Source organism: Rhinopithecus roxellana, chromosome 10 (genome assembly GCF_007565055.1).
Source record: "Rhinopithecus roxellana isolate Shanxi Qingling chromosome 10, ASM756505v1, whole genome shotgun sequence".
NCBI classification, from domain to species: Eukaryota; Metazoa; Chordata; class Mammalia; order Primates; family Cercopithecidae; genus Rhinopithecus; species Rhinopithecus roxellana.
In genome coordinates this window covers 80,710,602-80,723,836 of record NC_044558.1, presented here as the reverse complement: position 1 = coordinate 80,723,836, position 13,235 = coordinate 80,710,602, and the positions used below count along the sequence as shown (strand labels likewise).

At 53.0% G+C, this 13,235-nt stretch overlaps 1 protein-coding gene across 6 annotated transcripts in view; it reads right to left on the bottom strand.

Moving 5' to 3' along the window:
* SCARB1 (scavenger receptor class B member 1) overlaps positions 1–13,235 on the bottom strand; it is a 113,540-nt gene that overhangs the window by 31,376 nt on the left and 68,929 nt on the right. For 5 of the 6 annotated variants that reach the window (XM_010368420.2, XM_030938758.1, XM_010368418.2 and 2 more), the window contains 5 exons: positions 9,261–9,418; positions 6,367–6,508; positions 5,597–5,800; positions 3,261–3,356; positions 1,582–1,697 (listed from right to left, as the gene is read on the bottom strand). In XM_010368420.2, the coding sequence (XP_010366722.2) occupies positions 1,582–1,697; positions 3,261–3,356; positions 5,597–5,800; positions 6,367–6,508; positions 9,261–9,418 (716 nt within the window). The remainder of the gene's footprint in view (positions 1–1,581; positions 1,698–3,260; positions 3,357–5,596; positions 5,801–6,366; positions 6,509–9,260; positions 9,419–13,235) is intronic. The other variant, XM_030938757.1, reaches the window with a different exon arrangement.

Below are 13,235 nucleotides of genomic sequence, written 5' to 3'. Positions count from 1 at the left end.
CGAGACGGGCGGATCACGAGGTCAGGAGATCGAGACCATTCTGGCTAACACGGTGAAACCCCGTCTCTACTAAAAAAATACAAAAAACTAGCCGGGCGAGGTGGCGGGCGCCTGTAGTCCCAGCTACTCGGGAGGCGGAGGCAGGAGAATGGTGTAAACCCGGGAGGCGGAGCTTGCAGTGAGCTGAGATCCGGCCACTGCACTCCAGCCCGGGTGACAGAGCAAGACTCCATCTCAAAAAAAAAAAAAAAAAAAAAAAAAAACTCATCAATAACACTTGAAATGATCCTATTTTTGATATATGAGGTCAAATGAAATACATTATTAAAAATAATTTCACCAATTTCTTGTTACTTGTATTAATGCAGCCACTAAAAAATTTTAAATTGCATGTGTGCCTTGCATATTTTGATTTATAGGAAAATGCCAGCTTAGATCACAGTATTATGTCAATGTCAAATTTCCTCATTTCGATAACAGCATTGTGGTTATGTAAGAAAATGTCCTCATTTCTGGAAAACACCCACTAAGTATTTGGATGTAAGGGGGCACACAGCCTCCAACCTACTCTCAGATGGTTCAGGAAAACGACACCTAGCGAGAGGAGGGGATGGGGGGCTTGACACAGCTAGTGAACCTGGGTGAAGGGGACACGGGGGCCACTTGTATTTCTCATGCAACTTTTCTTTAAGTTTAAAATTTAGCTTTTAAAAAGTCAGTTGGGTCCGGTGGCTCACACCTGCAATCCCAGGACTTTGGGAGGCTGAAGCAGGAGGATCCCTTGAAGCCAGGAGTTCAAGACTAGCCTGGGCAACATAGCGAGACCCCCCCAATCTCTAAAAAATAAAATAAATAAATAAATAAGTAATAACTTAAAACAGTAAAAAGTGGCCACACAGAGCAAAAGCACTGTCACTCTCTGACACTCTAGTGTTTGTGCATTTGCCTGAGTTGCCCTGATAGGACGCAACCTCCTGGAGAACAGAGACTTGGCCCACCCTCTCACTGCCGGGCACCCGGCACGCAGGGTTTGCTGCAAGGGCAGATAAGTCAAGATCCACATGAGTGAATTCCCAAGTACAGGACTTTTCCAGAGTGACCAGAATGGAACAAGACACAACAAGGCCTCCAGAAAACGGCCGCAGGAGCCACCCACTGTCTACTCTTACCTCACAACTGGGACCATGGGACACAGAGCTAAGCCTGAAGGGGCCAAGCAGAGCCAGCTATGTCTCAGCACCCAGATGGTCGCGGGGGCCACCAGCCAGACGCCAGGGGGAGCCCACCTCTCGCCTCCATTTCATGGCCCCCTGTGACCTTGACATGTCCTGCCCCCTCCTCCCAGTCCAGCACCACCTGGCTCCAAACCACCAGCAGCAGCCTCTCTTTGGGCCGTGCAGAGGCACTGGCAGCTGGAGTTTGGCTCTTGGTGGTGTGGCCAAAGAGAATTCAAGCTGGTGCCAAGGGCTACTGAGTCAAATCTACGATGAGTCAAATGCTTTCCAAGTGCACAGCCAGCACCACAGAATTTGCCCATGAGCTGCCCAGGAAACCCAGACGGCCCCGCGTCCCAGTGATTACCGGCAGGCCTCAGGGCTGTAGAACTCCAGCGAGGACTCAGGAGTCATGAAGGGCGGCCACATTTGCCCAGAAGTTCCATTGATCATGTTGCACTGATCGGAATGCCAGAAGTCAACCTGCAGGGGAAGCATCCAGACCAGACCCCTCAGTGGGGCCAAGGCCCCTTAAAAAGGCCTCTCAGGTGCCGCACACCTAACTCACCGTGGTGCACACATGGCCACTCAATTCGCAATACTGGCACGGTGGGAAGCTGGCAGGCTGTGTAGACAGACAGAGAGAATGCCTACCACAGCTTCCCACTCCCAGACCTCTGAATGTGTAACTTTGCTGGGGACTCAGTTCTTTCATCTGCAAAACAGGCCTCTCACCCACATCTCCAGCCTCAATCTGGAAAGAAGTGCGGTGAGCAGCTGGGGTGACAGGTGGGGCGCGGTTGTGCTCAGCCCTCAGAGAGGAAGTCAATAGGCACCTCCTAAAAAAAACAATCGGCACACAGGCAAACTACTTAAAATCATAATGGTGGCCACCACCAGGCAACCCCGAAACAGAACCCATCAGGTTAACTGCCTCTGGGGAGCGAGACCCAGACTCGACAAATCCAACTGCTCACTTTCCAATCTTCTGCATGATGAGGAGGTTTCAAATCACGTGCACATGTACAGTATATTGGAATATACAAGCCACAATGAAGGTGAACTCCATCTATCATGAATGGCTACTGCCGGTTGCAGATGGTGATTCTGGCCACTCTGTGCACTGGTTGGGGTACGATTTGTCCCCAGCCCTCAGGGGCTTTGCAGTAACTACCACGGGGAGCGGGTAGTGGGAAATCACACAATCATTTTCACGCATATTGAGAAAAGGTCACGAAGGTGAAAAAAGCAAGTTGCAAAACAATGCACGTAGTATGATTTCATGATGTTCAAAGAGGAAACAATTCCATATTTCTCTGTGTACATACAGACGTGCACATGGGTAAAAACAGACGGGAAGAATATATCCCAAACTGGTAACTGTGGGTTTCCTCTGGGGCGAGGGGTAGGGGTGGGAGGTGATACTGAGGGCACTTGTCTCTCTCTCGTATTATTTTGTAATGTGAATCTCTTTTCTTTTTTTTTGGAGACTGAGTTTCACTCTTCTCACTAAGGCTGGAGTGCAGTGGCACAATCTCAGCTCACCGCAACCTTCACCTCCCGGGTTCAAGTGATTCTCCTGCCTCAGCTCATGAGTAGCTGAGATTACAGTCATGCACCACCAAGCCCGGCTAATTTTTTGTATTTTAGTAGAGACGGGGTTTTGTCATGTTGGTCAGGCTGGTCTTGAACTCCTGACCTCAGGTGATCTGCCTGCCTTGGCCTCCCAAAGTGCTGGGATTACAGGCATGAGCCATGGCGCCCGGCTTTCAAAACATTTTTGTAAGTAAAGAACCGAAAAGAAGAAAGCACTCCATTCCCAGCCGACGCCAGGTGCTCAGTAAGAAGCACTAACCCCTCCTGCCCCTCTGGCTGGTCAAGATTTAACCAGAGGTAAAATCCCTTCTTCAACTCTGAGAGTGTTCATCCTCCCAGCACCCTCTTCATGACAAAGGAAGAAGCAGCCCTGTGGTCCCTGCCATTCCCAAGCAGCCACGGCCCGGCCCACCCTCCCCTCTCCAGGGGCCCTCGCCTCTCACCCCTCACCTTGCTCAGCCCGTTCCACTTGTCCACCAAGTGGATCCTGCTGATGTTCTGGACTCCCGTGAACACCGTGAAGAGCCCAGAGTCAGAGTTGTTGAGCTGCAGACACAGCAGGGAACAGCATCATTAAGGCTCAGGCCTACCATTGAGCTCGCCTGGTCTGAACATTCTGGGCTGAGCCCTCCTCCCCCTCCACCAGAAGGAAAGGGCCCCCGGCATCTGGTTCACTGCCACATGCCCAGTGTCTGGGGACTGAGAGGAGGCTTGGGAGCTTCCTAGGAGGAACAGTTTCGGGTTCTATGGCTGCAGTGTTCCACCCTCCCTTCCTAACTCTGGGAGAGCCTAGCTTTCCTCCCAGGTGAATGGCAGATCACCCCCACCATACCCTACTCCAGCATAAAATAAAACGTGGCCAGGTCAGCTCCCTGAGCAATGAAAAAGGAGAAGTGGCATGTCACTTGGGGGGACGCTTTAAGGACTGTGCACACGCCTTTCACCAGGCTCTCTGCCACTGCTATAGCAGCCAAGGAGGTGTGTGTCAAGACAGCCTCCCTCGGCCTGGGTCCCCAAGTGACTACCACAAGCGAGGGTGCCCCAGTCACCCACACTGGACGTGCAGTGCAAGCAAAGGAGTAAGTTCTGGTTGTTCTAAGTCATGGAGATTCTGGGGCTGCCTATCATAGCAGCACAACCTGGCCTGTCCTGACCGTCACGGTTTGTGGGGCATTTCTTGATGGGGGCCCAGGCTTTGGTGCTCTGAGAGCATTTCCCAGAAGCTGGTTTCTAATCCCAAAGGCATGCAAAGCACAAAATGGTCTGAGGGACTAAAGGAAATATCTGGAAGTGCTCTGCAGGGTGAAGCCCACTGAGAGGCTCCAAGGTTGCCCGGCCAAGTGGCTGCGCCCACCACAGACCCCCAGGGCAGGACCCAGCACAAGTCCCTGGCCCAGCCTCCCGTGTGTGTCTGTCACCTGCCCATGTGGAGCCAAGAATAACCAGAGCCACTACAAAGGGAAGAATTAAAGGGGCTCATATGCAAAAAGGGCCAGGTACGGTGCCCTGGGCACAGTAAGAGCTCAAGATGCTGGTCCTTATTTCCATTATTATTGTTATTATTAATAAATCATCACTCAACAGGATCCCTAAATGATCATGATAATGGACAGAGAGCATCAGAAACTGCAAGTTACTACCCAAAGCCCACTCTGTCCTTACTCCTTCAGAACAAAACCCAAACCGTACTCAGAGTATCAGCACACCCAGCTAAAAGGCTGCCTTTCCAGCTTCCCCTGGAGCTAGCTGTGGCCACATGACTCAGTTCTGGCTAATAGAAAGCAAGTGGACATTGGTTTTCTTCCTCCCTAAGAGGGAGGCAACTGGGACATGCTGTTTTACCCCCAATTCCTCCATCTGCTCCCCAAAGCCCCACCAATTCTTCCTTCCTGCTGTGCTACCTGGAATGTGATGTGATCGCTGACACTCTAGCAGCCAAGTTGGACGATGAGGTTATCTTGAGGATGAAAACCACATGCCAAGGATGGCAGAGCAGAGTAGTAGAAGGCTTCCAGATCACTGAAGACCATGAAGTCACCACACCGACACTGAACAGCCTACCGCTAGACTGTTCTTGTGAGGTTTTCATTATATGTGGTCAAACGTAGATTATACTAAACTAGGGACTTTATAATAACTTTCATTTGCAAAGCACTTCAGGATTTACAAGATGCTTTTACAGAATCATGCCACTTAGCCCAAACTTGCTAATTTCCCCACACAACAGGAGCCCGTCACCCTTGACAAAAACATACTATCTATCACATGCAGCACCACAATAACCCCCCCAGCACTCTACCCTGATCAACAGAGACCAGAGAGATGGCTGAGGCTGGAGCAGTCACAAGAACTCATTGAAACCTGCAGTGAGGGAGCCAAGGTCAGGGTAGACCCTCCACAGACGAGATGTTGGCTCCAAAGCCCAATCAGTGACCCTACCAGGTTGCCAGGAGTCAAGATTAAGAGTCAGCTTGTGATCTTACTCCCAAGCAGCCACGCCCCCTTCTTCCGGCAAAGCCTCCAATTTGCTAAGCTAAGGCCCACTCACATCATTTGAGCCTGGATCAAGCTGTACCTGAATCCAATCCTAGCATTTTCAGTTCCATGAGCCCCAACATTCCCCATTTCACTTAAGCCAGTTTGAGTCAGGTTCTCAGCCACTTACAACCCATAGCCACTAGACCCCCAGCCAGCTACAAAGCAAGCTGGTGACCAGTGTCCAGGCTGTGTGAGGGGAAGATAGGACACAGGCCTGAATCTTTGGCTTCTCACCAGGCCACACGTACCTCAGCAAATAATCCAAACTTGTCCTTGAAGGGGAACATGCCTGGAAAGTACTTGTTGATGAGGTTCACAAGGGGGTCCTGGTAGCCCCACATGATCTCACTCACAGTGCGGTTCATGAAGGCACGTTCGCCGAGGGTGGTGAACGCCAAGGTCATGATGAGCTTCAGGGTCATAGGCTTATTCTCCATCATCACCGCCGCACCCTGCAAGGCAAAGGGACACTAGTGTCAGAGGCTGGAGGTGGCTGGCCCATCCTCCCTCGGCCCCAGCTGGGCCTCACGGCAAAGAGCCCATGAAGGGAAATGCTGGGGTGCAGGAGGCTGCTGGAGTGGCCACGTGGGGCATCCGGGACACCAGAACCACCCTCTGCTCCTCCAGTGCCAAGGCCACATGTGCTCCCAAGGACCTCTTCTCCCCCTTGCACCCCACTGGACTCAGGCTGAGTGAACTCCAGCCCCAGTCCCAGAGGTGGGCCTGTGGCTGAGCCCCCAACAAGACAGCCCCTTTTGGAGATCTCAGAAATGTAAATTGAAAAGGAAAAATAAATAGTTTGGCCAGGACTTCCAAACCAAGACAGGTGGACCCACCTGGGAAACTCAGAACCCACGAGGGGTGGTGGAGACAGCACAGGGCCGAGAGCCACCCACCAGGCGTGAGTCCTCACACTCCGACCACCTCAGAGACTGCTCTCTGCACAAGGGGCAGGCGGGAGGAGAGACAGGGGACGAGGCCAGGGTGTGAGGCGGCGCGGGCCACAGGGCAGCCTCACCAAGACCAGGATGTTGGGCATGACGATGTAGTCACTCTCCGAGCCGTGGGACTTAGAGGGCTCAAACTGGAACGTGCGGTACTCGAGGAAGGACACGGTGTCGTTGTTGTTGAAGGTGATGTTGGTCTTGTGCCTGAACTCCCTGTGGGGGAAACCGGTGGGTCAGACGCCTCGCCCTGCTGTGTGGGGTGTTTCCCTTGTGCTCGCCTGCAGTGCCTGCCTGGGAAGCAGGGGCCCTGGATGTCTGTGCACACCTCCGGCCCCACAGCCAGAGCTGAGCTCGGCCCCTCCGCCAAATCTGTCCCTCCCTGCGCCTGCCCACTGCAGGACACGGTGTTGCCACCCAGCCGGCCTCGTTCTGCTCTCCCTCACCCAACACGGCCATTGCCTCTCCATCTACAGAAGGAAGTAATCACAAGCCCTACTTCAGGGGGCAGTTGTGGGGATTAAACACTCCCCACAGTAAAGCAATCAGATACCCGGAAAGCAATCAACACAGCCGCCGGGTGCAGAGAAAGCACGAGGTAAACACTGACTGCCGTGACTGTTGCCACTGCTGTCATTATGATCTCTCATCTCTCCAAGCCATCTCCACCATCCAGAAGAATCTTTGAAAAATTGAAATCAGGTCGGGAGTGGTGGCTCATGCCTGTAATCCCAGCACTTTGGGAGGCCGAGGTGGGCGGATCACCGGATGTCAGGAGTTCAAGACCAGCCTGGCCAACATGGTGAAACCCCGTCTCTACTAAAAATACAAAAATGGCTGGGCACAGTGGCTCAAGCCTGTAATCCCAGCACTTTGGGAGGCTGAGACGGGCGGATCACGAGGTCAGGAGATCGAGACCATCCTGGCTAACACGGTGAAACCCCGTCTCTACTAAAAAAAATACAAAAAACTAGCTGGGCGAGGTGGCAGGCGCCTGTAGTCCCAGCTACTCGGGAGGCTGAGGCAGGAGAATGGTGTAAACCCGGGAGGCGGAGCTTGCAGCGAGCCGAGATCCAGCCACTGCACTCCAGCCTGGGCGACAGAGCGAGACTCTGTCTCAAAAAAAAAAAAAAAAAAAAAAAAATACAAAAATTAGCTGGGCATGGTAGCAGATGCCTGTAATCCCAGTTACTCGGGAGGCTGAGGCAGGAGAATCGCTTGAACCTGGGGGGCGGAGGTTGCAGTGAGCCGAGACCGCGCCACTGCACTCCAACCTGGGTGAGAGAGAGACTCCGCCTCAAAAACAAAAAAAGTGGAAATCAGATCGTGCCATGCTCTGGACCACAACCCCACTTTGCATGCAGGTTAAAATCAGGCTCCTAACGTGACCTCTGAGGACCTCAGCAAGGCTCAAGCCTCGTCTCTCCACTGTCTCCCTCCCTCGTAACCCCAGCCACACAGGCTCTGTTACCAGCCTTCAGACCTTTGGACATGCTCTGCCCGGGACTCTCTCTCCCCAGGGCCTCTTCCCACCATGCAGGTCCAGTGAATGTCCCTTTGCAGAGGTGCTCCCAACCCTCCAGTCAGACCGAGCCCCATGGCCGCCCTCCCTCCTGCACTCCGGCTTCACACTGTTTTGTCTGCACAACACTGATGGCTGCCTGATTTCCCCTTATTTGTCCACTTCTTTACTCTCTCCCCATCAGAATGTCAGCTTGGTGAGGCAGGGCCTTGGTCTGCCTGCGCCCCCAGCACACAGGAGGTGCTCAATCAGTGCTCACAGAATGAAGGAGTATAGAGAGCTTTGGCATTTTTACCCATTCTGTCCGCGGCTGGGTCCCCTGTGCTTAGAATGGCAGCCAACACCTAGTAGGTGCTCAATAAACATTTGTTAAATGAACGAGCGAATGAGTGAATGAGTGAATGGGATGCAGCAGCTGACTCATGTTTCCTACTCCCAAACCTCAGGCACATTTGCTGGGTTTTCATCTTGGCCTTCCCAGAACCAAACTGTGGGTCTCCAACAGCGGGAACACCCTCTGCCCACCCCATCCCTGGAACACCATGTGCCGGGAGCAAGTCAGCTCTCCTCTCGGAGCCCCTACTCCTCCGCCTGTGAACGGGGACGCGGGGGTGTGGAGGAGGGGAGGTGCTGTGAAGAGTCCAGGAGGTAAGGGCGTTGTAACAGGCACGTCCCCCAGCCGTCTCAGAGCTCCACGTGCATCCTGAGTGTCCCGATGACCCCATGAAGGGGCTCTTGTGTCTCTCCAGTCTGCAGACGGGCAAGCTGAGGTTCAGAGGGGTGAAGTCACTTCCCCTAGGCCACAGCCAGGGACAGGGCAAGCAGAAAGCAAAGGCACCACTCTGTGGTCCCTGGGCCAGCATGTTCCACAAACAGCTGACCCCTTCCCGTGCTGACTCACCCAGTCCTCTGGCCCAGACAGGGTTCGGAGGGTAGGTGTGCTCCTGGTTGTGCGTGTGTGTGTGTGTGTATGTGTATGTGTATGTACATATGTACGTGTGTATATGTATGTGTGTGTATGTATGTGTGTATGTGTGCGTGTGTGTCTCTGTCTCTCACATATGCACCCTCCACCCAGACCCACACCATTGGTCTCTCCCTGCTCCATAAAGAACCTCTCTAGGTAAGGTCTGGACTCACACCTGTAATCCCAGCACTTTGAGAGGCTGAGGCGGAGGATCGCTTGAGCCCAGGACTTAAAACCACCCTAGGCAACATAGCAAGATCCCATCTCTACAAAAAAAAAAAAAAAAAAAAAAAAAAAAAAAAAAAAAAAACCTAAAACAAACACTTCTCTGGGACTAGCACTTCCCCCAAGTATGCCTTGCCTGTGTCCGGAAAAATCTCTGAGGCTCAGTCAGCAGCTTCCCCATCCCGTCCACTGTGAGACCCCTCCCCTGCCCAGCCTCAGCCGGCCCCTCCGCCCTCACCTGGACACAGCCTCACCTGTACACGTAGGGCCCGCGCTCCTGCACCTGCGGCTTCTCGCCCTTCAGGATCTCGCTGGGGTTCATGACGTCAAAGAAGTAGACGGAGAGATAGAAGGGGACTGGGATCTCCTTCCACATGTTAAAGGACAGGCTGCTGGGGTCGATGCGCACGTTCTGCAGGGGAAGGGATAAGCATGCCTGTGAGGAGAGTGACGAGGGCCCCACGCCCTACCACCAGGCTCCGCAACAGCTGCCTGAGCCCGGCCAGGGAAGGAGCTCCTCGGCGGTCGCTCGGGGTAGGAGGTGGTGGAAAAGCCCTTCGCACATGAGGCTGTTGTGCCTGGAGCTTATGGAATTAAACAGGCAACCTATCCATGCTGTCATAATGCTTCTTAAAATACGTCCTGACAGCAATATGTGACACCAGTCAAGGGACTGTGGTAAACAGGGGCCTATGCACCATCTAAAGGGGGTGCCGGAGCTCAGGGTAGCGGATGTCTCAGGGCAGGGAGAGTCCCCTGCAGGAACATGGGCTCCACGTGGCCAGGTGAATCATTCATTCATTCAACAAGCACGCACTGAGCACTACCACGTGCCAGGCAGGTTCTAAGAGCTGGGGATGGGAGAGCGACCAGGACAGACCAAAAGCCCAGCTCTGTGGGGCTTTACCGTAGCGGGGGAAAGGCAGGCACTAAACAACTCAGGTAAAACGCATGCTACGTGACAGAGCACAGAGAAAACACAGCAGGGACTGGGGAGAGGTCGGGATTTGAGACAGAGTCATCACCTAAGTGAAATGTAGGCCAGGTGCCGTGGCTCATGCCTGTAATCCCAGAACTTTGGAAGGTCAAGGTAGGAGGATCTCCGGAGCCCAGGAGTTTGAGACCAGCCTGGGCAACATAGCAAGACCCTATCTCTATAAAGAATAATTTTATTTATTTATTTATTTGTATTTCTTTTTTTTTGAGATGGAGTCTCACTCTGTTGCTCAGGCTGGAGTGCAGTGGCATGATCTTGGCTCACTGCAACCTCCGCCTCTGGGTTCAAGTGATTCTCCTGCTCCAGCCTCCTGGGTAGCTGGGACTACAGGTCCCCACCACCACGCCTGGCTAATTTTTGTATTTCTATTTGTTTTTGTTTTATTTTATTTTTTGAGAGGGAGTCTCACTCTGTTGCCCAGGTTGGAGTGCAGTGGTGCAATCTCGGCTCACTGAAACCTTCACCTCCCGGGTTCAAGCAGTTCTCCTCCCCTGGCCTCCCAAGTAGCTGGGACTACAAGTTCCCACCACCACACCTGGCTATTTTTTTTTTTTTTTTTTTTAGTAGAGGTGAGGTTTCACCATGTTAGCCAGGATGGTCTCCTGACCTCAAGTGATCTGCCTGCCTCAGCCTCTCAAAGTGCTGGGATTAAAGGCATGAGCCACCTTGCCCAGCCTATAAAAAACAATTTTTTAAAAATTAGCTGGGTGTGGTGCTGCACACCTGTAGTCCCAGCTACTTGGGAGGCTGAGGTGGGAGGGTCACTTGAGCCAAGGAGGCACTTCAATAGTGAACACTTGGCAAATTTTGCCCAGCCCATCAGATTAGAGCCGATGTTGCAAAGCCAGGCAGCCAGGCGGCTGCATCACCTTCCACCCTCTTTTGAACATGGCCTTCTAAGACGAGGACAGCCACCCCCATTGCCCCAGACAGCCAGAACCAAAACATGGAGTCTCTATAGGAGGCAGACAGCTGAGCTGGCCCAGTCAAAGCCAGCCCCATGTCCCCTGGAAGGAGCAGATTTGGAGGCAGCCAGGCCCTGCGTCGCACTCCATGGGGCCACTTGGGCAAGTCAGCCCCTGTGAACCTCAAGTTTCTCATCTGTACGATGGAGCTGGTGACACTGTGTCTAGTTTGACCTACGTGGCATGTAAATGAAGAAGCTGAATTCATTGTCAAGAAGCTGGAAGATGTAATGTAATATCTGGATTTCAGAGTTCTCTTGGAAAAACCAGGAGATCAGAGACTTGCCTTCAAGTGCCATAACTGTTTATTGATAAACGCGTCTTCCTACCCAGCTGCGAGCACCAGAAGGAGCATCTTATGACCTGAGCAGCCCATAGGTGTAAACGAAAGCGCATAAACTCAATATTAAAGAGGTAACAGAAGCAAGCATCATGACTCTTTGAGGCAGCCACCTCCACTATTATTACTCCCATGTTACAGATTAGGAAACTGAGGCACAACTAAGGCTGGAGAGAGATACAACCAATAGTTGGAGGGCACTGAGGAGTCCGGGAGGTCTTCCTGGAGGAAGTGGTATGTAAGCTGGCTCAAAGAGCAGTCCTGCCCCCTCAGTAACAACCTCCCCACCCCATGGCAGCTCCCGCCACCCCATGCGACCACAGCTCACGGGCACCAGCTCCAGCCCCTCCCAACTCTCAGGCCCCGATTGCCCAGCCCTTCCTTCAGTCCTGGCCTTCACCCAGCCTCCAAGCCCGTGCACTGCAGGTCCCTCTGTCTGGGACAGACCCTGCAGCCCTGGGGACCCTGCTCACCACAGGCCAGGCCCCTTCTCCAGCCTGGGGGACACATCCAGCTGCTGGTGCTCCCTCGATAGAAAACCCAGCATCAAAACTCAGAACCCTGGAAAATGTGTTCAGGTAGTAAAGCGCGAACTGTATGTTCTCACCACAGAAAACAGTGGGGGGCAGGAGGGAACTGTAGTGATGACAGGTGTGTTCAGCACCTGCATCTCAGGGGCGGGTTTCCCGGTGTGCACGCACCAGCCCATCAACCTGCATACATGAAATATGTACCATTGTTTTATATCAATCACACCTTAATAAAACTGCTTTTTAAAAAAAGCAAAACAAGGCCCAGTGCGGTGGCTCACACCTGTAATCCCAGCACTTCGAGGGGCCGAGGCAGGCAGATCACTTGAGCCCAGGAGTTCAAGACCAGCCTGAGCATGCAGACCCCATCTCCACAAAAAACACAAAAATCAGTCATCCATGATGGCAGGTGCCTATAGTCCCAGTTGCTTGGGAGGCTGAGGTGGGAGGATGACTTGAGCCCAGGAAGCAGAGCTTGCAGTGATCTGTGATCACACCACTGCAGTCCAGCCTGGGTGACAGAGCAAGACTCCACCACACACACACACACACACACACACACACACACACACACACAGCCTCAATTTCCCTTTGCGGCCTTCCTCTCCCACCCGGTTTCTCAGCAGAGTCTGCTGGGCTGGAGATGCCTTTCTCCTTTGGAATCTCACCATGCTTTCCTCCTCCCCTGGCCTGCTCAGCCTGGTTCTGAAGATGAATCAGGGCTAAACCAAGAAGCCCTGGGATCCGGCCGCGTGTCCATGTCTCTCTCTCTCTCTCTATCTCCAACAGAAGAGGCTTTCGGGCCCTGGGTTTCAGTCCATTCATTCAACACTACCCAAAGGGAATCTTCGGAAACTAGTGCAGCCCTGTCCAACTGGGTGACCAGGGGTAGGTCGCTGACCTTCTCCCAGCCTCAGTTTCCTCAACCATACAATGGGCATAAGGAGAGTGTCGCCTCATGGGCTGCTGTGAGGTTTGAATGAGTCCATGGAGGTAAAGTGCTTAGAACAAGGTCTGAAGACCCCGGGCACTGGAGGGTCAGCCCTGCAGTCATTAAGTGACCCTTCCTTCTCTGCCCCACCTCCACCTGGGTTAAGGGATGGACTCTGCCCTGCTTTTGATCAGCAGGATGACTTTTTTCCACCACACTAGACCAGGCAGCTGATTAGATAACAGTGGTGGGGACACTGTGGCCTTTTGCCTAACATGGCTGATTCTGTGATTCTGTCCCCACCACCCCCAAGGTCAAAGACCATGGCCCTGGAACACAAAGTTGGGACAGAATGCCAAGGTAAGCCTTTGTTGGACGCCACTCCCTCCCATCTGGCGAAATAGACCCTTTGAGCCCAGGAAGGCTGCCTGGAGGAGGGGACATCTGAGCTGGGAATTTTAAAATG